The following is a 27646-nucleotide window of genomic DNA, read 5'->3' on the forward strand; positions in this document are numbered from 1 at the left end:
GGATAGGCTGATAGTATGTGATCTTTGAAGATCTGACATCTGATCCATGTACAGATTGGCTGAACCAGTTTCTAGGTGCCAGAAGTTGGTTCAGTGGATAAGAAGCAGAAGTGTCTTTGCTCCTTTTCAAGAACCATCGCTATAGAGGGGTTTGTGCCTATTACACCCCTGTGCACCCCGAGGTAGCTGGACTATGGGTTTTAAAATGTACCATGATTTTGGCATGTTTTATCAGAAATGTATATGACAAATTACCCTCAAGAAAACCTGAAATCCACATTGGACCATTGGCCATATCTATAATAACCAATCAGAACTGAGTAAAGTTTATTTGCAGGGCGTATAAAAGAAAAAAAAAGTCTTGACTGTCCTTGCCACTAAGTAATGGCAGAATTCTGCAGAATTCTAGAGATTCTATATTATGTTTACTTACCAGAAGTATAGGTGGCCTCCATTCCTCCAAGAAACATGCGGACTGGGCTGCTCTGGTCACTGATAGGAATTACGCGGACCACTCCTTGCATAACTATTGTCCATCCACTAACAACATAGCCGCTGCTGTAGTAATAATCCCCAGGAGATGTGAACTGATAGGAAAAGACACCTTAGGAAAGAAAACATTAATATTATTAATAAACTATTACAAAGCATACTAATGTCAGTGAGCTGTCTTGTAAGGCATTGAAAAATATGTGCCCTCCTATCTTAAAACTATAACCTTAGAGGGTCCACATAGAGGGTTAGTGGTTAGCACTGCAGCCTTGCAGCGCTGGAGTCCTGGTGTTCAAGTCCCGCCAAGGGCAAAAAAAAAATCTGCAAGGAGTTTATAAGTTCTCCCCGTATTTGCATGGATTTCCATCCCATATTCCAAAGACATACCGACAGGGGAAAAAAAGTACACTTTGTGAGCTCCGTGTGGGGCATTTAAGAAAAAAAAAAAAACAACTAAAACCTTAAGCTTTCAAAGAAGTACAGGTATACTGGAATATATGACAGTAGGTAAGTGAACCCAATGTCCCATTACCATCATCTCATTATGGCCTATTAGATTAAATGTAAGGGAGTGAGTAAGGGGCAACACAGTGGCTCAGTGGTTAGCACTGCAGCCTTGCAGCGCTGAAGTCCTGGGTTTGAAACCCGCCAGGAACGACATCTGCAAGGAGTTTGTATGTTCCCCCTGTGTTTGCATGGATTTCCTCCCATTCTACAAAGACATACTGATAGGAAAAAAAATATATATATACATTGTGATCCCTATATGGGGCTCACAATCTATATTTAAAAAAATTAATGTAAGGGAGTGGGTAAAATTTCATAGATCACAATTATTGGTGGATATGGGGTGAACAATGATCCCCCACCATTGATTTAGTAAACCTCAACCTCACAAGCTATTAAAATACTGATACAGTGGGTACAGACCTGAGGGTACACTATTTCCACTGTTGAAGGAAATTCCATCATAGGTGAAGTTTCCAGGATCTGATACTGAGAATACTCTGTATCCAATACCCGTGATGAGCGGCTGAGAGTTCCATCGCCAAACTACAGTGTCTCCGGTAGATATCACCAGGCGTGATGGAGACCAGGCGTAACCAGTGCCGTACACTAAAGAAAATATACAATTATTAAATAATGCACACTGTATAATATTACATCAATGTATCAATTGTCAGCAAAAATGAGATAGAAGAATAACATTTTCCATAAAGAGAGTGTGTCACCACAACCCAGCATATTAACCTAAACCTGTAGATAGATAAGTTAGAGGCACTTGAATCAAATCAGGTTTTCACTGGGAAATCAGTGCAAAGGTTGCCAAGATATCGATACCTTTTTGTCAATATACAAATGAGCTGTTTGGAGCAACCAGGGCAGTCCCATTGCTCCAATGAGGAAATCAGCAACACTCTTGTTGCTCCAAAGAACTCATCTGCATGCTGGGTAAAAATGACAATATCTTGACCACAGAAACAGCAATTCGCAAGGGGAAAACACAGTTAGATTCAGGTGCCCATAATCTATCTATCTGGGTTAGTATGCTGGGATCTAATGCCAGACACTGGAGCATTTGCCTATAACAATCAATCAGACTCTAATAACGGGCCCAGAAAAGCAGCAACCTTTTTGGTAGCCTTGGGCAACTTCTCCACGTCTTGTGCCATTATTCATAAAACGCAGATGCATTGTTTTCCTAATTACATCCTGGAAAACAAATTTGCATATTCCCCAGAGTCCCCCAGTGGGGCAAAAATGGGTTGTAATTCTCCATATGCCTGCAATGGCACTCTCCATAAGGAGTTTTCTTAGTCCCTGACCCTGGTCTATAGTCTCTCACCCAGTCAAACCAGTTTCCCTACGCTGTGCTGAGGAGATCGAAACAGCTCTGTCCACAGCTGAGAAGTCTGTTCCTTTTGGAATGGAAATACTAGTCTGGCAATAATCCGACATCATGGTATTAGGCTTTCTGAAAAAGCAATGCCTGATGTTTAAGGGGGCTGTCCTAGAGGCAGCGAGCAGAGGTATTGTTTTCCTAATTACATCCTGGAAAACAGATTTGCATTTTCTTCATAAAACTCACTTACGGTGTGAGCTATGCTAGTGGTACAGAGTACTCTGTACCAAGTACTGATACAGAGTTTAGTAGTCAGCTGCAGACTAAAATGAATACATGAAGCAGCCTGGAAAATACACCTGTAAAAATCTGTGTGTAGCTGTGGCACAAAAGCACAAGTAGCATTGGCCATGCGGTAAATTTGTAGGGTTGTAGTGAATGTACTGGAAAAACACTATGGGGAAAAAAGTTTCCAATCATCACAAAAAATGTCAGGCTCAATGCATGGCTTGCAATTTTTTCCTTCACAAAATGTTTAGGTTGTGTTGCGGTAATCTGGTGCTATTATCATTATACACAGGTGATGGCTGAATAGTGATGTGCGCAAGAATTACATTGTAACCACAGGTCATAGTCCTCTATAGTAAGAATATAACATTGAAGTATATACTGTATATTGAGCATACTTTGTGGTTGAAGCTGGCAGGATATTGTACTCACCTGAATCTTTTCCTTCATTTGTTACCGTATATACTGTGCCAGATCTTTGAATCACACAGATCATCTCATTGGCTGAACTGACCGAGACGTTGCATGGTAGGGAGCCTAGAATATAATATACATATATAATGTTGCATCTATAAAAGAGAAACTTTCATTTGACAGCAACATCATAGAATAAGAAGTTCTGCTAAAGTGGATCACAGTAGGGTTGATAAGCTGGGGAATTCATCAAATCTACACAGTTTTTTAGTGTGGATGGATTTAATTTTGGTGCATCTTTGCCACGTTGCCCTTTCTTGCACCAAAAATGCATCAAATCACACACTCTGCACCTAGGTCAACATTTTTTATGAAAGTGGGTAGAGCATGACGGGTTTGGTCTGACATATTTATTATATCTCATACCAGAAAACTGTCGTTTGGTGTATAGCAAATCTATGCCAATTCCTAACTGATGTAGACTTCTACTTTAAGTGCAAGAGCTTCTTAGTAGTTCTGATGCACCTTTCCCAGTCGGGGCCTTTGTTAAGAGTGACACAGGATACACCAGCCTTAATAAATTTCTGTGATACTTTCTAAGTTTACTAAGTATACCGTACAAACGTAAACTGAACCAGTGTTCAAGACACAGGAACTCTTAAAAAAATGAGGTGTAGAGCCCATACACCAGGTTTTTGGTGCAAATTATGTTGAGTTGGAGGGAATTGTTCAACCCATCTACAGCAGATGGGGCCTAATGTGGCGTATCTTTGGTGCACTGCCCTTTCCTGCACCAAAGATGCCCCGCATCCTCTGATCTGAACCTCGCTCACCACTTTCTGTGAATGTGACGTAGCGGGGTGAGTCGGGAATGCCTTGGCCCGATATATTTATTATAGCTCACGCTAGAATACTTGCATGAGTTATGACTGTGTTGGTCTCCATTACAGACCATTTCCCCCCCATTTTCATTAGTTTATTTGCCCCAGTGTGTATTACCCAGATTTTTCAGCAAGCAATATCATTAATACTTTACCTATTTGTACTTGATTTTTACTTGGGTCAAGACTAAATCCGGCTCCTGTCAGTGTGACTCGGGAACCTCCATACAGGGATCCATATTGTGGGGAGATGCTGTTCACTTTCAGAATATATTCAACTGAGGCTTCACTACCCATGCTGCAACAAAACAACGGCAAAGTGTCATATATTGCGGTAAAAATAATTCAGTTGTTGGATTTTAACCTGCCCAATTGTTAAACTCAGAGGAATCAGTTGCAGCAGTCAGTGCATCTGGGAGCAGCTTTAACCCCTTCCCGCCGATGGCACTTTTTGACTTCCTGACCAAGCTCGATTTTTCAAAACTGACATGTGTCACTTTATGTGGCAATAACTTTGGAACGCTTTAACTTACCAAAGTGATTTTGAGATTGTTTTTTCGTAACACATTGTACTTCATGTTAGTGGTAAATTTTGGTTGATATGTTTTGTGTTTAGTTATGAAAAAATAGGAAATTTGGTGGAAATTTTTAAAAATATGCATTTTATAAAGTTTAAAATGATGTGCATTGCATACAGATAGTCAGACCACCAAAATTATATCCTAAATCTCATGTCCCAGATCTCTGCTTTATGTCGGCATCAAACTTTAGTCAGCCTTTTATTTTTTATGGACATTATAAGATTTACAAGTGAAACAACAATATTCCAAATTTTCAAGAAATTTCCAAAACCCATTTTTTAAGGGCCTAATCCAGTTATGAAGGGGTTTTGAAAGACCCTTGTATTAAAGCCCCCCATAAATCACCCCATTTTCAAAACTGCACCCCTCAAATAAGCCAAAACAACATATACCTAGTAATTTAACCTTATAAGTGCTTAACAGGAATTAATACAAATTGGAGGTAAAATTTGCAAATTTGATTTTATTTTACTAATATTTTCGTTTAGCCCTAGAATTTGCACATTCACAAGGGGTTAAAGAAGAAAACTCCCCCCACAATTTGTTATGCAAGTTCTCCGGACTACCACAGTACCCCACTTGTGGGTGTAAACTAATATATGGATGCACAGCGAGACACAGGAGGGAAGGCGTGCCAAGGAGCTTTTAGAGGGCAGATCTGGCTGTGATCAGTTTCAGGAACCATGTCGCATTTACAAAGTCCTTGAGGTGTCAAAACAGTGGAAACCTCTAGAAAGTGACCCCGTTTTGAAAACCGCACCCCTCAAAGAATTTATCAAGTGATGTAGTAGCATTAGTAACCCCGATGTGAATGTGTAAGCTGTGCGGAGTTGATTGGGGACACCAAATCCCAATCTATTTTCCCACTAGCTCCTATGACACGGACGGGGAAGAGGGGCATTCTGGGGGACCAGCGCTGGTGTATTATCTCTCATAAGCTCTAAATATGTGGGGTCCTCTGAAAACACTCGCACAGATTATACATTGCCTTCTAGTCGCAGCCACTTACGTTCTAATGATTTGGCGACTTTTGCGGTTTTTGTCTTCAAATTGTACAAGCTAGATTTTTATTTTTATTTTCTGGCAATGTGGCCATATGAGGGCTTGGTGTTTGCGGTATTAGATGTACTTCTCAATGCCACCATTTTGGGGCCTGTAACTTATTGACTACATTTTATTAACTCTTTCTGGGTGGGATGTAAAAGGAAACATCAATTCTGGCATTGCTTTTTAGCATTTATTTTGTTTCCTGTGCAGAGTACAGCATAAGTAACAGGTAAATTTTTTCTGCGGGTCCGTACGGTTACAGCGATACCTCATTTATATGATTTTTTAATGCGTTGCTATTTCTACAGAATAAAATTAAATTTAGGGAAAAAAAATCTATTTTTGCATTGCCATCTTCTGAAAGGCATATCATTTTTATTTTTCGGTAGACAGAGCTGGTTGAGGGCTTATTTTTTGCAGGATGACCTCTGCTTTTTATTGGTACCATTTTGGTTTTCATTTGACCATTTGATTACTTTTTATTGAACATTTTGTAAGGGAAAGGTGGTGAATAATCATTTTGTGCGTTTTTCTACGTTTTTTTATTATGACGTTCACCGTTTGGGTTAAATAATGTTTTAATTTAATTGTTCAGGTTATTACGGACTCGGTGATACCAAATATGTAATGTTTTTTTTCTATTTTTCTTTATTTTACATAATAAAACATTGTATAAAAAATGGGAAAAAGGGATTTTTGGGGCTTTATTTATTTCTAATTTATTATAAACTTATTTAAACTTTTTTATTTTTACCACTTTTTTTTTTCTGTCCCCATGGGGGATTGAAGCAGTGATCGGCTAATCAGCCAGGTAAGTGAAGGGGACGGCATGGGGCAGACCCGGGGTCACTGATCAGACCCCGGGCTGCCCCCTACGAACACCGCCCCCCCCCCCCAAAACCGGCACCGTTACGTTACAATCCCCAGAGATGCCGGCAGCCGGCATCGCAAGGGTTAACACCTGCGATTGGACCCGGTTCCAACCGCGATTGTTACAGAGCATAGTCAGCCATGTATTACAGCTGACACCCGCAGCGCATGGTGCGCACACAGGTTCTGTGTGCGCACCATGCAGCCGCCGTACTAGTACGGCGGTTTGCGGGAAGTCCTTCCCGGCAGCGCCGTACTATTACGGCGGATGTCGGGAAGGGGTTAATAGCTAACTAATAAAAATTTTGCCTGCAACGTAGATGGGAAGTCTTTGCTGTAAGAGCAGGGAAGCTATGGAAGTGACTACCACAGCATGTGGTGATGTTGGGTTCATTGTGCAAGTTCGGGGAGGGCCTGGATGTCTTTCTTGAACAGAAAAATGTTATAGGTTTTAGATATTGGTAAGCACAAGTTGATCCAGGATTTTATATTGATTGCCAAATTGGACATGGGGCAATTGGCATCAGCCTCATGTTTTTGTTTTTTTTTTTGGGGGGGGGTTTGCCTTTCTCTAGATCACTGTAGGGTTATTGTTTAGACTTGATGGACCTGTGTCTTTATTCAGCCTCATCTACTAAGTAACTATGTGACATTGATAAGCCACTGGTATCTGGATGGGACAGAGGTCTACGGCAGTATCTTTCTCCTTCTCCTCATGCTGAAATTCATAATTGTTGTGCACTCTTCAATACTGTAAAAGCGGTCATTTTCTTGTGGCCCGTGGGCATGCGCAGTCGGCTTTGCCCTAGGCTTGAGGCCTAGAAGTTTGAAGCCAGCGCCAAAAGAAGACGCAAAGAGAGGCCGTTCCTGAAGAAGGTGGAGGTGGGGCTGAAGAGTTCTCTCGCAGCATTGGGGATGCCCACAGTGCTGTTTGAGCGCTGGGGCCCGCCCCCAGTGCTGCGAGATAACTCATTTGCATACTGACAGAAAGCGGGATTTATACCGAACGGCGGTGCAGAGAAGACACCTAAAGGTAGGAGAAGAATAGCTTTTCTTAAGGCTATTACGACGTGGTACCCAGAAAAAAAATTGCATTTTAATGATAGAATCCCTTTAAACAATAAAGATGGTTTGTCTAAGGATGACAAGAGTGGATCCTGAGATCATAGCCTAAGTCTGGTGCACTGCTCTACAATCTTAATAAATTGGCCCCACAGACTAGTACAGTGTCAAGCAACAAAAATATAAATACCTGGTAATAGCAAATCCCCAGTTTTGGACTTGTACGATGACATTGTACTTCCCTGGAGGAAGTGCGGGCAGAAGACATGTTATACTGGTTGGAGTCCATTCCAGAACCTTGCATGGTTTATTCCCAAGTAATACAGCATTGCCCACTGACTGACTTTGGAAGTTGTTCCCTGAAATGGTCAGGGTTGTATTACCCAAAACACTGCTGACACTTGGGCTGATTCCACTGATGGTTGGAGCCAGGTAAGAGGTCAAATTGAAGGCATTCTTCAAGGTTCCATTGAGTCCATTTGTGAAAACAAAAACATCTGTGAAGCCTTCTGGTCCCTGAAAAAAACAACATTATTCATGTACTGTATATGGCCACATTTTAACATTTTTGTGTCAGCGACAAGACTTTTACCTTCTATGATTCTGTTGAACAGTATTTATTTTAGTCCCAAAAAAAAATATATAGTGATTCAGCATCCAGTCTAGTGTAGACTTAAAAATTTTTTCTACTTTAATAAAGCCATTTAAAATTCCACAATCACCAGAAACCAGTAAAAAATAGCAAAAAGACACAGCACTTACATATATAGACGATACTTGGGTTACATGGAACAATGGATACACGAAAAAAACTTTAGCCGCCTACGCGCTTCCTCATGAGGAAGGGGCTCTGACCCTGAAACGCGTAGGCGGCTAAAGTTTTTTTCCGTGTATCCATTGTTCCATGTAACCCAAGTATCGTCTATATATGTAAGTGCTGTGTCTTTTTGCTATTTTTTACTGGTTTCTGGTGATTGTGGAATTTTAAATGGCTTTATTAAAGTATGAAAATTTTTTAAGTCTACACTAGACTGGATGCTGAATCACTATATATTTTTTTTGGGACTGTCTAACAATACCTGTACCGGCAGGGTTTAGTTTTTCGTGCATCAGTGCTAGTATATTACACAATGGGATCACACAAAACACCAAGGCTGTGATATACAATTTTTTCAGTATTTATTTTACCCTAGGGTCCTATGGTAACTTAATGGGATTGTTTTATCTGAAAAAATCCTTTATAATTTATTAGGGCAAATAGAGCTCATAGGGGAGGTTTCCCATGTAGGACCTCCATTTAAGAACCAGAATGAAGTACCAATAACAAGGACTGCCCAGGAAATGATCATTCTAATGCAACTGCTTGTCTAGAATTTCTGTAAATGAAAGCTTTGTATGGAACACATTCAACACATAATAATAATAATAATAATAATAATAATAATAATAATAATAATAATAATAGTAGTAATAATAATACATTTTATTTATTCAGCACCAACATATTCGGCAGCGCTGTACAATTTTGTAGAGTTCAACTACAGACAAAAAGATACATTACAAAGAAGTAGTCATTTCACACAATGGGACTGAGGGCCCTGCGCGCAAGAGCTTACAATTTATGAGGTAGAGGGGGTGACAAGAGTTAGCAAGGGCGGCATCGGAAGTTGCATTGCTTACACAGTGGTCAGACAATTTCGTAATAGAGGTTACTGTCATTATACAAGCATAAAACCTGTATGAGCCATCACCAGTCGTGTACTTTAATATGCAGATTGTGCCTGGACATATACAATTAGCCTGAAACGGCATCATATTACATGGGGTAATGTGGGAGTGGGAACAGAGGAAGGTTAATTTTAGGCATTATATTAGGAAGGGTTTACATTAGGAATTGTGATCAGCCTGTCTGAAAAGATGTGTCTTTATTTTGTGCTTGAAGCTGTAGAAATTGGGAGTTAATCTGATTGTCCGGGGTAGAGCATTCTAGAGAAGTGGTACAACTCGGAAGAAGTCTTGTATACGAGCGTGGGAGGTTCTGATAATAGAGGAAGTAAGTCTTAGATCATTGAGTGAGCGGAGAGCACTGGTTGGGCTGTAGGCAGAGATGAGGGAGGAAATGTAGGGAGGTGCAGCATTATGGATGAGGGTGATAAGTTTATATTGTATGCTGTAATGAATAGGCAGCCAATGTAGTGACTGACACAGACCAGAGGCATCGCTGTAACGTCTAGACTGATAGATGAGCCTGGCCGCTGCATTCAGAATTGATTAAAAAGGGGAGAGTTTATTAAGGGGAAGACCGATTAGTAAGGAGTTACAGTAGTCAAGGCGAGAGTGAATCAGAGCAACAATAAGTGTCTTTAATGTATCTCTGGTAAGGAAATGGCGTATTCTGGAGATGTTTTTGAGGTGAAGATGACACGAGCGTGCGAGTGATTGGATATCACCACCACGAGGCAGCAGGCATGCTGTCTAGGAGTTATAGTAAGGCCTGAGACTGCAATGGATATATCAGGGACAGATCTATTATATGGTGGAAACAGTAGTAGTTCAGTCTTGGAGAGATTTAGTTTCAGATAGAGCAAAGACATGATATTTGAGACAGCAGAGAGACAGTTGCTGGTGTTCTGTATGAGTACAAGGGTGATGTCATGGGAAGATGTGTATAATTGGGTGTCATCAGCATAAAGATGGTACCAGAAGCCAAATCTGGTGATGGTTTGTCCAATGGGGGCTGTGTAGAGAGAGAAGAGCAGTGGGCCTAGGACCGAGCCCTGAGGATCCCCAACAACAAGGGAAAGAGGGGAAGAAACAGAGCCCGCATATAATACACTGAAAGTGCAGTCTGAGAGATAAGAGGAGAACCAGGAGAGCGCAGTGTCCTTGATGCCGAATGAGCGGAGCATAGTAAAGAGGAGTCGATGGTCAATAGTGTCAAATTCTGCTGAGAGATCCAGAAGAATAAGAAGAGAGAAGTCACCATTGGATTTAGACATCAGGAGATCACTGTAGACTTTTCTGAGGGCCGTTTCAGTAGAGTGCAAAGCGCGGAAATCAGATTGTAACGGGTCTAGCAGAGAGTTAGCAGAGAGATAGCGGATTAAATGAGAATAGACCATGCGTTTCAAGCTTTTAGAGGTGAAGGGGAGGATAGAGATCGGGTTGATAGTTAGCAGCACAGGACGAGTCCAAGGAGGATTTTTTTCAATAGCAGGGTTATGACAGCATGTTTGAAAGAGGATGGGAAGATTCCAGAAGAGAGAGAGAGGTTAAATATTTTAGTAAGGTAAGTAGTGACAGCAGGCGACAGAGATTGGAGAAGGCGTGAGGGGAAGGGGTCACTACTGCAGGTTGTAGGGCGAGATGAAGAAAGTAGCTGAGAAACTTCTCCTGCAGCAGGTTCAAAAGATGATAATAGACAGTCTGAAGTGCAGTTGGTGAGGGGAAAAAAAAAGTACATTGTGAGCCCTATGGGGCTCACAATCTACATTAAAAAAAAAATTAAAAAAGGAAATAAGTGGCCAAGTCATCATCAATAAGGTCTGTGAATGGCGTCTGTACCTTGGGTGTGAGTAAGGAGTGAAAAGTTTCAAAAGGCCTTTTAGAGTTACTAGAGAGAGAGAGAGGAGATGAGAGCAGTGAAATAGTCTTGTTTGGCGAGGTAAAGGGCAGAGCTATATGTTTTAAGCATAAATTTGAAGTGGAGGAAATCTGCAGGTGAACGTGATTTTCTCCAGAGACGTTCGGCACACCTAGAGCACCACTGAAGAAAACGTGTCTGTGACGTGTGCCAGAGTTGCTGCCTCCTACGTTGAAATTTACACGTGGAGGGGGGAGCCACCTCATCCAATGCATTTTTAAGGGTTTCATTATAGTGACTGGTGACCAGATTGGGACAGGAGATTGAGGAGATGTGGACAGAGGGGACTGTAGAATATCTGAGAGGTGCTGGGTGTTAATAGCATGTAAATTCCTATATGTATGATGGGTAGGGGTATCTTGTGAAGGGGAGAGGGCACTGATGGTGATAGACAGAAGATTATGATCAGAGAGTGGCAGAGAATAGTTAGTGAACTTAGAAACTGTGAGGAGTCGATGAAAGGCAAGATCAATTGTGTTTCCATCTACATGTGTGGCGGAAGAAGAACATTGTGAAAGACCAAGAGAAGTAGTTATGGAGAGAAACTGTGAGGCAGCAGGGGAGACAGGGGTGTAAATAGGGATGTTAAAGTCACCCATGATGAGGGCAGCAGGAATTTCGTAGGATAAAAAGTGGGAAAGTCATGAAGTGAAGTGGTCCGGAAATTAGTAGGGTGAGCCAGGTGGACGGTAGATCACGGCCACATGTAAGGAGAGTGGGTGGAAAAGTCTGATAGCATGGACTTCAAATGAAGAGAATGTGAGTGAGGGTACCGGTGGAATGGCCTGAAAAATGCACTGTGGCGACAGAAGTAAGCCTACCCCACCACCCTGCCTGTTGTCAGGCCTAGAAGTATATGAAAATTGTAGGCCACCATGAGACAGAGCAGCAGGGGAGGCCGTATCTGCCTGCTGGATCCAAGTTTCAGTAAGGGCGAGCACGTTGAGAGTTTTTCTAAGGAATAAGTCATTAATATATTCTAGTTTGTTACACACTGATATGGTGTTTAAGAGAGAGCAGTCAAAAGAGACAGGGGAAAGATGTGGAGAAGGAACATGGTGAATATTGATGAGGTTTGTAGGCCTTCTATGTGTGCAGGAAGAGGAAAAGTTAGTGAAAGAAGAAGGGCCGGGGTTTGGAGAAATGTCCCCAGCAGCTAGGAGGAGCAAAATAGACAGAGACAGAAGGTGGTTCAGTAATTTTTGTGGACACTTATGTTTGGTTTCACTGCTAAAAGAAGTAAAGGGATTAGGGTGGTTAACATTTGTGGCATATTTCAGTATATGGAAGCTTCATGTATGTCAAGAGTGGAAATCCTTAACGCTGTTCTGCCTATAGGGTGACATCCAGATGGAAATTGAATGTTGATGTGGCAACATATGTGCTTTCTCCCTTCACTTCTATGGTAGATACTGAATCGGGCTGCATTAACATTTTCATCTGAAATCGGCATATGAAAAAGTCCTGCATGGATGACTTTTTCATCCACCAGTTTAGGTTTGAATTGTAATGGGGTCAGTCAGTTTCCGCAATTGTAGTGGTCTGCTTTCCTCTTGTTATGGTCCTCTTATGGACCAGACCAACTGGCGCAAGTGTGAAAACATCAAACGTTAGTATCTGGCATAAGTGGATTGCATACTTGTCAACTGGAAGTATGTGTAACACTCCATGGAAATTTTCAAACAAGGCCGTACTCGATTTTGGGTATGGTCACACCCCCTCTATTGAATTGTCATGCCCCGAGGAGTTGCCACCCCTCTTTCTTGTGCCATGAGCATGAAATATGCTTGCCATGCCCCTTTTACAGATGTGACCGGCACATAAAATGACAGGACTTGCCAGTTCTTCCAGGAGTCCCTTTTTTCAGGAGCTTCTCAGACATTCTAAATATGGTAAATTCTAATTTGGCAAGGAGCATCAAAAATTGCTATATACACTTTAAGTAATTAGTTTATAACATCATACATGTAGTGGTCTGCTTGCCTCTTGTTATGGTCCTTTGATGGACCAGACTGATACCAGCCTGATGAAGGGATCATTTTAGTTATCCCGAAAGATCGCAATATGTCATCACTTCTCCCAAAACATTTTTATATCATACATGACATGAACTTACCGCAGAGGTCAGGCATTCAATCACAGTAATATTAACAAAGACCACGGCACATCCACTGCCACCAAGTTTTACCTCTGAGTCCCCACTAAACCCAGAGCCATAAATTGTTACCGATGTGCCTCCTAGAAAGGAAGGATATTTCCAATGTTAATGCTCAGAAGAAGAATCATTTCTAAAGAGAGGGGTATCTGATAGTGAAAAACAAACTGGAGTCTCCCTCCTTGCCACTACCTCCTGGAAGTGAAAGACTGATTGCTTTTTTTTCCATCCCATACACCAGGGGTCTCAAACTCGCGGCCCGCGGGCCGCATGCGGCCCCTCGAACAATTTTGTGCGGCCCGCACAAGCCTAGGGACGCCGGATCCGCGTTGAATACATTGCGAGATGATTATATCCACTAGCGGCTAGTGGATATAATCATCTTGCAATGTATTCAACGCGGATCCAGCGTCCCTAGCGTGACTAGCCGCTACGTTCCGGCTAGTGAACATATAGGCGCGATGTGATGACGTCACATCATCACATCGCGCCTACAGGTCTACTAGTGAAACTGCAGAGCGCGGCGGGGGAACGTTGGATGGTGAGTATAAGTGGGTTTTTTTTGTGTGTTAAAGAGGACCTTTCACCATTTTGCCCACAGGCAGTTCTATATACTGCCGGAAAGCTGACAGTGCGCTGAGTTCAGCACACTGTCGGCTTTCCCGATGTGGGCCCAGTGTGAAGAGCTTACGGTCCCGGTACCATAGCTCTTCTATGGTCAGAAGGGCGTTTCTGACAGTTAGCCAGAGACGTCCTTCTTCACAGCACAGCCAATCGCGCTGTGCTGTGAGAGCTGGGAGGAACAGCGCGATTGGCTGTGCTGTGAAGAAGGACGTCTCTGACTGAGTGGCAGAAACTCCCTTCTGACCATAGAAGAGCTACGGTACCGGACCGTAAGCTCTTCACACCGGGCCCAGATTGGGAAAGCCGACAGTGTGCTGAACTCAGCGCACTGTCAGCTTTCCGGCAGTATATAGAACTGCCTGTGGGCAAAATGGTGAAAGGTCCTTTTTAAACATTGAGGTGGAATGAAGGGGCTCATGACACTGGGGGCAGACGAAGGGAGGGGAGAGAACGGCATGACACTGGGGCAGAGATGGAGGGACATGAATCTGGGGGAAGAGATGGGGGACATGAATCTGGGGGCAGAGATGGGAGTACATGAATCTGGGGAGAGAGATGGAGAGGACATGAATCTGGGGGCAGAGATGGAGAGGACATGAATCTGGGGGTAGAGATGGGGGGACATGAAACTGGGGGCAGAGATGGGGGACATGAAACTGGGGGCAGAGATGGGGGGACATGAAACTGGGGGCAGAGATGGGGGGACATGAAACTGGGGGCAGAGATGGGGGGACATGAAACTGGGGGCAGAGATGCGGGGACATGAATCTGGGGGCAGAGATGGAGGGACATGAATCTGGGGGCAGATGAAAGGTGTATATGTAACTGGGGGAAAGATGGAGGGGGGGCATATAGTTTACGGGTGACTGTAGGAGGATTATACAGTGTGGGGGCACATGAAAAATGAATGGGCGGAGTCAACATAAAAGTGGGTGGAGCTAAATTTGCCGCGGTGCGGCCCGCCGACTGGCTGGGATCTTGCTCTGCAGCCCACATGCTGAGTTGAGTTTGAGACCCCTGCCATACACAATGACAACTTACTGCGTTGATGCACGAGTCGCCCACATTGACAGCCATATACCTCTAGTTAATACAGGGAGTTTCTAAATTTGTTACTCTCCTCATGTTAGATCAGGGCAAATAACCAGGGGTTATCTAAATTAGGGAGCAAAGGATCTACATAAGTACCTGCGCGGCTTCCGGATGAAGGTGTGATTGAAGTGATTGTGATCTGATAAGTAAAAGTCAAGTTTCCACCAAAGGATGCTGCAAATCCCAGGCCTGCGATGTACACACTGATCGGGTACGTTCCAGCACTTGCTTTCTGAACCTGACATCGGATCTCATTGTCTACATATAAAATACACACAAATATAAGCAATACTGAACAAAACAATATATATGATACGTAGCATTCTGTACACATGTATCATTGATGGCATTGTCTCAACACACACAACTTATAATTAAGAACAAGCCGCAAATGGAAACATTCAGTATTACAGGCCGTTCATTAGTATAAAGGGGTGAGCATCCAATACACGACTGGAGCTGCTCTTATTTAAGGGAGTCCGTCAGAAGGGAATTCACGATGAAGCCCTTGGGAAAACAGCAATTTCCAAGTTTTCTGTTTTCATTTTTATCTCTTCCAAAAGATATTATGTTTTAATTTTTGCCATTCATGGGAACATATGAGGGTTTACTTTTTGCAAGGCAAATTGTTCTTCATAAGGGAACAATTTAATATTTTGTATAATGTACTGGGAAACCTGAAAAAAAAAAGTCAGAATGGGGTGGAATTGGGGAAAAAAACCAAAAAACATTTGCACCATTTTCTTACAGGTTTCATTTTTACAGTTTTCACTGTCTAGTAAAAATGAGACATTGTCTATGTTACAGGTCAATACGATGATGGTGAGAGCAAATTTATATATATTTTTTCATGTTTACAATTTTCACTTTTACAAAAATGGTGTTCCCATATTTTAACATTTGTAACTTTTTTTATACACTGCCTGGCCAAAAAAAAAGTCACGAGTGTTAGTATTTAGTTGGGCCACCATGAGCACGAATAACAGCACGCATCCGTCTCGGCATGGAGTCTATAATGTTCTGTAGTGTAGACTCGGGGATTTTGATCCAATTCTCGAGTATCAGGGAGCCCAGGTTACGCAGATTCGTTGGGGGTGGTGAGTGACAGCGCAGGTTCCTTTCCAGCACATTCCAGTGTTTCGTGTGCTTCTCGTCGCACCCGAACACGACCATCACTCTGGAACAATGTGAAACATGATTCATCTGACCACATGACCTTTCTCCACTGCTCTAGGGTCCAATCCTTGTGGTCTCTTGCAAATGACAGGCGCCGACGTCTGTTGGTCTCTGTCACCAATGGCTTTCGTGTGGCGACACAACTGTTGAGACCCATTCCTTTGAGTTCCCGTCGCATTGTTCACTCCAACTCCACGGAGCGACACATTTCGAACATCTGTGTGAGCTCAAAGGTGGTTTTCCGGCGGTTATTCTTCACCAGTCGCTTTAGGGACCAAAGACCTCGAGTTTCGAGTATAGTCTTACGCCCACACTTTCCACGGTTGGAGGGGGGTTCTCCACCATCTCGCCATGCTCGTATGATACGCTGAACAGTTCTCTGTCCGATACCAGTTACTTTGGCTATCTCCTTGGTCGATTTGTTGGCCTGATGCAATCCAATGACTTGCCCCTTCTTGAAGGCACTATCATCTCTTCCTCTGGTAGCTCTTCTGTTGGTAGACATCGCTTCACACCTTCAATTATGATCTGCACTTGACAGGCTACAACTCAATTATATATATTCAAGAATATATGCAAATTCATGTCATGAACAGTTCATAATTATATCAGGGGTGGAACGGAACCTTGTTGCACAAGGCGACTTTTTTTTTGGCCAGGCAGTGTACTTCTGTGTACAGAGCTGTATAAGGAGTCTTTTTATGCAGGATAATATAGAATTTTCTTGATACTATTTTGGAGATCGATTTGACGTTTTGATTACTTTTATTCCTTTTTGTGAGGCAAAGAGATAAAAACTGTATGTCAAAATATTTTTATATTTTAATAATTTGGGAATTTTTGTGTCTTTACTTTTATGTGTATTCTAGGGGAAGGGAGGGTGATTTCAATTTTTAGTATTTTTTTTTATTTTTAAAAATGTCACTCTTCATTCAATTTCACTCTTTGTTTTAGCTTGAACCTGTGCACATTAAATCAGTTATACCATAGACTACAATACTATGGCAAGTACAGTGTAACCCTGACTGGGGGTACCCCTATATAATGTACAAACTGGGCATATGAACTTGCCATGAGACAGTTCCTTTAATGTTACATAGTTAAATAGTTGCATGAGGTTAGATAAAGACATCACTCCATCAAGTACAACCTATAACCCTACAGTGATCCAGGGAAAGGCAAAAAAAAAACCATGAGGTGTGATTACGTTTTTTGGTGAAGTTTAACTTACAAGTGAGGGCAAGAATGGTGCAAGAGTAGTTTCCAATGGTCACATAGGTTGTGTCATTGCCGGTGCTGTTAGAAAATCCAGTCCCGTTTATTACCAATATCTTATTATCTCCACTGACACCTGAAAAACAAATTGTTATTAATATAATGCTGTTGGCTATTGTAATGCACTTAAAGGGGAACTCCAATTTTGAACACCACAAACTTTTTTTTAAAAAATTATTATTCTGATGATTGTATTAGCCCTCATTACCTGTACTGATAGAATAGATAGCTGGTGTCTGTACAGGATCCCAGCTGTAGTCACAGTTTCCAGAACACTTTGAAGGAATCCCGTTTATGTAGACTTCCACCTATAATGTATAAATTAGTGTTTATTTATTAGAATAGAATAGCTACCCCCTTTGACCCCTGTAAGATGGTAGGGGTGGTCACTTTCACAATGTTTGCGGTTTGACAGAGGTACTGCTTTGGTGCAGTGTAACATGGCTTGGCTTACTCTAGCTATCATTGCATAGGCCGTTATATATTATCTTATGTTTGCATATGATTTGCACTTTGCAATGTAATGATTAGTATGTATCACTTGGAAATAAAATTTTGCAATGGCGCTGGACTGGCAGAATTGAGTTTGTGAATTGAGTTTGAGTTCAATATACTGAACTCATGGGTTGCCCAGGTTTTCCATGGTGGAAAGGATAGTGAGATGGAGCTCTCCCAACTGGCAGAAGAGGAGCGAGTTGCTGCTCAGGGGCTGCATGTACGACCTGGTCAGCTTGTGGTGAGGAAACACCTTGGCACTACTAAGTTGGTAGTGAGTTCCTGGAACCATGGCATTAGCCAGACCCAGCTCAGTGGTGACATAGGTTCTAGGAAGCAGGTGTTACATCCCTGTGACAGGAGAAGAGTAGAATCTGTTGCCAGGAGTCCTGAAAAAAACACTCTCTGGTGTTTTCTTCAATTGTTGCTTGCTATCTACACCGGTCAACTAGTAGAAATCCTACAGTAAAGGCCTTGTTGTCTACAGTGTGTGTCTCCCTTCCTCCACCATTGACAAGCTCTGGGAAGGTGACCTGTGAGGGCAGCTGATCTATAAGGGCTGCTAAAGCAAGTGTGATGGTAACCGCTAGACATTTCAACCATATTGTGCAGTGTCCTACTGATGCAGAAAGTGAGATCATGGTAAGCACTGGTAAGAAACCCAAAAAGTAATTAAAATAAAAAAGTATTGAGTTGTCTTATCTCTATTTAGCTACATCTGTTTAGGGGAAAAGTACCATAACCACGGGTTTGTCACCTGAATGTAGCATAACCAGTAGATACAGATTGTCTACTGCCTTGAGTTGGCCACGCACATCAGATTTTACCTATAGGGCCAGCTTTAGATTTAAAGGGGTCGGCCACTTTCAGACCAATATTGACAAACAAATGTACAATAAAAAGATATACAATTTTGCAATATACTTTCTGTATCAATTCCTCACTGTTTTTCTAGAATTCGACTTGCTGTCATTCATTCTGTTACTTCTAGAGGATAAGACTCTGACCATGGTCATGTGATTTCCGGTCCATGGTCATGGCATTTATGGTCCATGGTCATGTGATTTACGGTCCATGGTCATGTGATGAGCACACAGGTGCCGCTCGTTATAGTCACAGCCCAGTAATCAGACATCTGCCTGGTAATCAGCTGTGCACCTGTGTCCTCATCACATGACCATGGACTGTATATCACATGACCATGGACTGTATATCACATGACCATGGACTGTATATCACATGATCATGGACTGTATATCACATGGCCATGGTCAGAGTTTCATCCTCTAGAAGTAACAAAATGAATGACAACAAGCCAAAATCTAGAAAACCGTGAGGAATTTATACAGAAAGTATATTGCAAAATTGTATATCTTTCTATTGTACATTTGTTTGTCAATATTGGTCTGAAAGTGACCGACCCCTTTAACCCCTTAACGCTAAATAAAAGCATAATAAAGTCATTATTATGGGGGATTTCAACTACCCTGATATCAACTGGGAGGCAGAAACCTGCAGATCCAACAAAGGGAACAGGTTCTTGTCAGTAATAAAAGACAATTACCTATCGCAACTAGTGCAGGACCCAACAAGAGGCCAGGCACTTTTAGACCTAATTTTAAAAATGAACCTGACACATTATCAAAAGTGGAGGTTGGGGGACATCTGGGTAATAGTGACCATAACATAATAAGTTTTCTTGTACACATTAAGAAGACGTTCATTAGAGGGGGTACAAAAACACTAAACTTCAGGAAGGCAAATTTTAACCAGCTGAGAGAGGAGCTTAGCAGCATAAACTGGGACAATGTCCTCAATGTGACGGGAACACAAACTAAATGGGACATCTTCAAAAATATACTAAATAAGACCACTAGAAAACACATACCCTATGGCAATAAGCGGGCCAGAAATCATAGAAAACCAATATGGCTAACTAAAACAGTACAGAATGCAATGAGGGATAAAAAGGAAGCATTTAAAGTACTAAAACAAGAAAGTAGCGACACAGCATTAAAAAACTATAAGGAGAAAAATAAATTGTGCAAAAAACAAATAAAGGAGGCGAAGATTGAGGCTGAGAGAAAAATTGCCGAGGAAAGTAAAAGTAATCCAAAATTATTCTTCAATTACATAAATAATAAGAGAATAAAAACTGACAATGTGGGCACTCTCAAAAATAATCTGGGTGTAATGGTGGAGGAGGATGAGGAAAAAGCACAAGTATTAAATGCCTTCTTCTCTACAGTGTTTACACAAGAAAATCCATTGGCCAACAACATGATTAGGGGTAATGTAAACTCTCAATTAAATGTCACCTGCTTAACACAGGAAGAAGTGCAGCGCCGCCTGCAAAACACTAAAATAGAGAAATCGCCCGGTCCAGATGGTATACACCCCCGAGTTCTGAGGGAATTAAGCATGGTCATAGATAGACCCTTGTATCTAATATTTAAGGATTCAGTAATGACTCGGTCTGTACCAGAGGATTGGCGAATAGCAAATGTGGTGCCAATTTTCAAAAAGGGGTGTAAAAGGGAACCTGGAAACTATAGGCCAGTAAGTTTAACTTCTGTGGTGGGAAAGATATTTGAGGGCTTTCTAAGAGATGCTATCCTGGAGTATCTCAATGTAAATAATCTTATATCACCAAATCAGCATGGGTTTATGAGGAATCGGTCCTGTCAGACTAATCTGATCAGCTTCTATGAGGAGGTAAGTTCAAGACTGGACATGGGTAATGCAGTAGACGTGGTGTACCTGGACTTTTCAAAGGCTTTTGATACTGTTCCACATAAACGGTTGGTATGCAAAATGAGAATGTTGGGACTGGGGGAAAACATATGCATTTGGGTTAAAAACTGGCTCACTGATAGGAAACAGAGGGTACTTGTTAATGGTAAATATTCAGACTGGGCCACAGTCACCAGTGGGGTGCCACAAGGGTCAGTATTAGGTCCTCTCTTGTTTAATATCTTTATTAATGACCTGGTAGAGGGTTTACAAAGCAGGGTGTCTATATTTGCAGATGATACTAAACTTTGTAGGGTAATCAATAATGAGGAGGATAGTAGAATATTACAAGGGGATCTAAGGAAACTGGAAGCATGGGCGGAGACTTGGCAAATGAAGTTTAATGTTGACAAATGTAAAGTAATGCACTTTGGGCGACGTAATAAAATGTATGACTATGTACTAAATAGTAAATTACTGGGTAAGACTGTCAATGAAAAAGACTTAGGGATTTTGGTGGACAGCAAGCTTACCTTTAATGACCAGTGCCAGGCGGCTGCTGCCAAGGCAAATAAAGTTATGGGATGCATCAAAAGAGGTCTAGATTCTCATGACAAGGACATAGTTATGCCTCTATACAAATCGCTGGTACGGCCACACTTAGAATATTGTGCGCAATTTTGGGCCCCGATATACAAGAAAGACATAAGTGAACTTGAAAAAGTGCAAAGACGGGCAACCAAAATGATTAGGGGAATGGGTGGACTGGAGTACAACGATAGATTAACAAACTTGGGGTTATTCAGTTTAGAGAAAAGACGTCTACGGGGAGATCTAATAACAATGTACAAATACATGAAGGGACAATACAAAGAACTTTCTAAGGATATTTTTACTCCTAGGCCAGTGACAGTGACAAGAGGACATCCTCTACGTCTGGAGGAGAGAAGGTTTCACCAGAAACATAGAAGGGGATTCTTCACAGTAAGAACAGAGAGACTATGGAACTCTCTGCCCCAGGAAGTGGTGATGGCGGATTCACTGAACAAGTTCAAAGTGGGCCTCGATGCCTTTCTTGAAGAGAAAAATATAATGGGTTATGGTCTCTAGATTTTAAGGACACGTTGATCCAGGGTTTTATACTGACTGCCAGATTTGGAGTCGGGAAGGAATTTTTTCCCCTGAAATAGGGCAATTGGCAGGAGCCTCATGGGGTTTTTTGCCTTCCCCTGGATCAACACTGTAGGGGATTGTAGGGTTATAGGTTGGACTTGATGGACTCATGTCTTTATCCAACCTCATCTACTATGTAACTATGTAAATCACGTACCTGTATGTCAGGGAATGTGGTTAGTTCCCGCATTCCCACGTACCTGTACGTGATGGAGATTGCACGGGCTCAGAAGCAGAGCCCGTGCGATCTCCATGGGAGGCCGGCTGTATTTGACAGCCAGGCTTCCCCTGTAGCAGCAGGGACGGTGATTGCACCGACCCCCCGCTGTTTAACCCTTAAGGTGCCATGATCCATAGTGATCATGGCACCCTAGGGGTTTGGCCGGCTATAAAGCATGCTGCCGGCTGCATAAGGAGTCTGTGTGCTGTAATTTACAGCTACACACTGCTCCTTAATCCCTACCCCCATTGGAGCTCGCTCCAATGGGGGGAGGGTTAACCCCTTGGATGCCAGGACAAGAGGAAGCTAGTCTATGCATCTGCATAGCTAGCTTCCTCTATAGACTTGCAATACACGTGAATTGCAAGTCTATTGTTAGTATAGAACCAGCGATCCTCTCTGATCGCTGGTTCTAGTGTGCTTGCAGCACAAATAAAAAAATGTAAAAAAGGTTTTTTTAAAAAAAATAAAGTGTGTAAAACAAACAAAAAAACAAACATAGTTACATTTCTTGTAAATCTGGAAAATCGCTGTTACACTTGTAAGCCTTGTAACGTCCAAAATAAATTAAAATACAATCAAAAGATGATGCCGATATAACAGAGATATGGGAGATAATATTTATTCCTGTATTTGGGTGGTATAACTATCTGCATGAAAAGCAGAGAATTTCACATTTTGAAAATTGCAATTTTTTTCCAAATTTCCATCAAATTTCCTATTTTTTTTAATAAGTAAATACAAAAATATTGATTAGTGTTTACCACTAACATGAAGTATAATGTGTTACGAGAAAACAGTCTCAAAATCACTTGTGTAAGTTAAAGCGTCTCAAAGTTATTGCCATTTAAAGTGACACATGTCAATTTTGAAAAAACAGGCCTGGTCCTTAACGTACTTTTGGGCTGTGTCCTTAAGGGGTTAATCTATTAGGTAGATATTGTGCCTCTCTAGACATCCTCCTCTTATTCTCACAGTACTGTGATATCTCATTTACATATACATACTAAACAAATAAGATGGAACTGTATTAATCTCCATATTGGTCATCATCCAGTTTTACCACAAACGAAGGATTCTATTTTACTGGCCATGCTATCATTGTATTAGGAACTGCAAATAATATAGAAAATGTAATAAAAAAATATTGTCATTCAGGCACAAGAAGTAGAAAAATTAAATGCAAAATACATTAAAAGTTTCCAAATCTTTGATTGCACAAACAATAATGAGTGTTCACACCATCCACATGATGTGAATGTATATCTGATAATTCAGGTTCTTAAAACCCTGTTCTGTTAGGCGAGGTGGGTTCACCAGATTTTATCTTTCACCCATTCAGTATCAATATTTCACCCATCAACATCTTTATAAGTATTAGTGATGAAGTAAGTAATGTAAAGTTATACCTGTGGCTTTTTGTTGGGTGTTCTCACCAAATCTCCCAGCAAGTGCTGACGAAACAGGCCGCCATTAGTTACTTTTACTACAGTCACTGCAGCATTTACACCGGTTACCTTGGAACGGATTATCTGAATAAAACACATGGCTTACACTTAGATACAGACATTTTATGCCATCCGATCAATATATAAGGACAGTTACTTGAAATAAATGAGTATTTCTGTGATGTTTATAAAAGAAAACTTTTTTCACACAAACTTCACTCTGTCTGTAAGGGAGCGTTCACACTACCGTCGGTGTCCGACAGCAAGTGTCCGCTGCTAATGTCCATGAAAAATCTTGTGCGATTAGCAGCGGACACTAGCTGTGTCCGTACATTTTTCATTGATTTAAATGGACATCGGGTGCGTTCTTTTACTGTCCGTGGGTGTCCTTAACTGTCCGTTCCCAAAGATGTCCGACTTTTCAAGCGGACAGCAAAAACCTACATGTCAGGTTTTGCTGTCCGCTTGAAAAGTCGGACATCTTTGGGAACGGACAGTTAAGGACACATATAATAGCAATCTACTGATTTGATACAAACATAAAAACAGCACAGTGAGTCTCTTGTTATTTAGGGACTGCGATAGTTAATTTGAGTATGCTCAGAACTAAAAATAGGCATCTAGTTTGTATACTTTGATTGGCCACTTCAAATGAGATTGAGCCATGTGTGATCACAAGCTCCAGCTTCAGCGGAGTTTCCAACATATTAGGGCTAGACTTCTTGCCCTTCGCTTCTTACTGAAAAAAAGAAGCCTAAGTCACTCCCTCCCATTGAAAACAATGGGAAGCAAGCAGGAATGTTTTGGGAGCAGATTTTGAAGCAGAAAACTCAGACACTTCTATTTTCCTCAGATCAAATTCAACTCCAACTCCTGTGCCAACTTCAACTCTAACAGCCATGACCAATCAGAAGCAATAAAGATCTTCTAATTCATTAAAAATTTGGTGAATGATTTCCTATATAAATAAATATGTATTAACTTTATAACTAATTATACAATAGTAAATACAAATTATAGAATATAATTTCAAATATTTAATCTTTTTATTTTGAAGCCTGAGTCAGTAACTTTTTTTTCCATCTCTACCCAAAATAGGTCCTGACCAGAGATAAGTGTACTACACTATGTTTTATGGATAGGTTCCTAGGAGCCCTGACAGTGTCCTACACTATGTTTTACAGATAGGTTACTAGTAGAGATGAGTGAGTAGTATTCGATTGAGTAGGTATGTGATCAAATACTACGGTATTTGAAATATTCGTACTCGATCGAGTACCACTCGCTGTTCGAATGTAAAAGTTCGATGCAGAACCAGTATTGATTGGTCGAATGCTATACCGTCGGCCAATCAACGCTGGTTCTTCTCCTACCTTTAGAAGTCTTCTCCGTGCAGCTTCCCTGCGGCGTCTTCCGGCTCTTCATTCACTCTGCCAGGCATCGGGCCTGGACAGAGCCGACTGCGCATGTCCGCTTGTATTCGAGTAGTCGAATATTGAGGGGCTACTCAAAACGAATATCGAACCTCGAACATTTTACTGTTCGCTCATCTCTAGTTCCTAGGAGTCCTGACAGTGTTCTACACTATGTTTTATAGATAGGTTCCTAGGAGCCCTGACAGTATTCTACACTATGTTTTATAGATAGGTTCCTAGGAGCCCTGACAGTATTCTACACTATGTTTTATAGATAGGTTCCTAGGAGTCCTGACAGTGTTCTACACTATGTTTTATGGATAGGTTCCTAGGAGCCCTGACAGTATTCAACACTATGTTTCATAGTGTAATATAGCTGTGTGTAGTAGGCAAGGGTATATATATATATATAAAATAATATATATATATATATATATATATATATATATATATATATATATATATACATGCCCTAACAGAGTAAAGATACCACCAGGCCACTCTGCCCTGGAGAGAGTCAATACATGACTGAGGCTCGGGAAACAATCATTTTTCCTAGGTGAGGAAAAGTCCAGCTGTGACTATACAGTAGATATACATATAGTTTTATTCAGTGAGACTGATGCAATGTGCAACATGGTAGCTCCACTTCTATTACATTTACTAAGCCCGTCTCTGATACATCTTCAAGTTAAAACAATAAATATTGCAGATATCACTATATACTTAGACTTCTGATCAAGGAGATTTTCAAGCGTTTTTATATTGTAGGGTAAGCTCCGAATATGAATAGATGAAAAACCTATTTACCTGTAACAGCGGCTGGTATCCTCTAGCTGTTAAGAACTTTATTTGCCAATAGTATCCTCTGCAGCTTCCATATTTGTAAATGGAGACTTGTCCTACCTCCGGTATGGTCTGTAACGCATATTTCAGATCAGACTCAGAGCTGTCTACACTAAAGTCTGTAGAACAAACAAAGAAAAGCATTGGTATTACCAGTTGTCATCGCTGGCCTTAAGGTGTGTAACCTGTGTCACCACAAGAGGTGTGTCAATTACCCCTACTAAATAAAGACATCACCCATGCCTTGGCACCTAATGCTTTGTACCAACATAAAGTGTGTTGGCAAAATTTCAGTATTGTATGGTGGTGTTGCATGACAACGGTAAACAATTGCACTGTACCACATGTTGCTGCATATAGGGGTAAGGTCACTATATAGCATTGTTATTAAGATACTTCTATCTGGGCACCATATTGTATGATCATTATAATTAAAGGGGTTGTCCAGAATAAACTGATAATTAACTCCTAAACTAAACTCCCTCCCCTACCTAACTTCTAATTTACTTCCATTAAAAAATGCATACCGTATTTTTCGGACTATAAGACGCACCGGACCATAAGACGCACGGTTTTAGAGGAGGAAAATAGGGAAAAAAAAAATTTTAAGGAAAAAAAATTGGTGAAGTATTTAATAACCTAATAATATAGTATTTCACCAATGTAAATAGAACCGGGGGCTTTCGGACACAGGGATACCAAATGTGTATGTGTTTCACAGTAATGTTTTTGTTTTATATGTATTCTAGGGATATGGGGGTGATTTGAACATACAGTCCTATGAAAAAGTTTGGGCACCCCTATTAATCTTAATCATTTTTAGTTCTAAATATTTTGGTGTTTGCAGCAGCCATTTCAGTTTGATATATCTAATAACTGATGGACACAGTAATATTTCAGGATTGAAATGAGGTTTATTGTACTAACAGAAAATGCGCAATATGCATTAAACCAAAATTTGACGGTGCAAAAATATGGGCACCTCAACAGAAAAGTGACATTAATATTTAGTAGATCCTCCTTTTGCAAAGATAACAGCCTCTAGTCGCTTCCTGTAGCTTTTAATCAGTTCCTGGATCCTGGATAAAGGTATTTTGGACAAACAATTCAAGTTCAGTTAAGTTAGATGGTCGCCGAGCATGGACAGCCCGCTTCAAATCATCCCACAGATGTTCAATGATATTCAGGTCTGGGGACTGGGATGGCCATTCCAGAACATTGTAATTGTTCCTCTGCATGAATGCCTGAGGATTTGGAGCGGTGTTTTGGATCATTGTCTTGCTGAAATATCCATCCCCGGCGTAACTTCAACTTCGTCACTGATTCTTGAACATTATTCTCAAGAATCTGCTGATACTGAGTGGAATCCATGCGACCCTCAACTTTAACAAGATTCCCGATGCCGGCATTGGCCACACAGCCCCAAAGCATGATGGAACCTCCACCAAATTTTACAGTGGGTAGCATGTGTTTTTCTTGGAATGCTGTTTCTTTTTGGACGCCATGCATAACGCCTTTTTTTATAACCAAACAACTCAATTTTTGTTTCCAAAATGAAGCTGCCTTGTCCAAATGTGCTTTTTCATACCTCAGGCAACTCTATTTGTGGCGTACGTGCAGAAACGGCTTCTTTCTCATCACTCTCCCATACAGCTTCTATTTGTGCAAAGTGCGCTGTATAGTTGACCGATGCACAGTGACACCATCTGCAGCAAGATGATGCTGCAGCTCTTTGGAGGTGGTCTGTGGATTGTCCTTGACTGTTCTCACCATTCTTCTTCTCTGCCTTTCTGATATTTTTCTTGGCCTGCCACTTCTGGGCTTAACAAGAACTGTCCCTGTGGTCTTCCATTTCCTTACTATGTTCCTCACA

The 27646-nt window shown here is 41.3% G+C and overlaps 1 protein-coding gene across 1 annotated transcript in view; it reads right to left on the reverse strand.

Moving 5' to 3' along the window:
* LOC142200096 (fibrocystin-L-like) overlaps window positions 1–27646 on the reverse strand; it is a 207602-nt gene that overhangs the window by 92082 nt on the left and 87874 nt on the right. Inside the window, exons 26-36 of the mRNA XM_075270160.1 lie at window positions 25738–25892; window positions 23474–23596; window positions 17652–17751; window positions 17400–17519; window positions 15089–15250; window positions 13238–13359; window positions 7669–7994; window positions 4074–4216; window positions 3056–3160; window positions 1423–1608; window positions 434–604 (exon numbers count right to left, since the gene is read on the reverse strand). Of these exons, the coding sequence (XP_075126261.1) occupies window positions 434–604; window positions 1423–1608; window positions 3056–3160; window positions 4074–4216; window positions 7669–7994; window positions 13238–13359; window positions 15089–15250; window positions 17400–17519; window positions 17652–17751; window positions 23474–23596; window positions 25738–25892 (1713 nt within the window). The remainder of the gene's footprint in view (window positions 1–433; window positions 605–1422; window positions 1609–3055; window positions 3161–4073; window positions 4217–7668; window positions 7995–13237; window positions 13360–15088; window positions 15251–17399; window positions 17520–17651; window positions 17752–23473; window positions 23597–25737; window positions 25893–27646) is intronic.

The sequence above is a fragment of the Leptodactylus fuscus genome, chromosome 4 (assembly GCF_031893055.1).
Source record: "Leptodactylus fuscus isolate aLepFus1 chromosome 4, aLepFus1.hap2, whole genome shotgun sequence".
Classification (NCBI taxonomy): Eukaryota; Metazoa; Chordata; class Amphibia; order Anura; family Leptodactylidae; genus Leptodactylus; species Leptodactylus fuscus.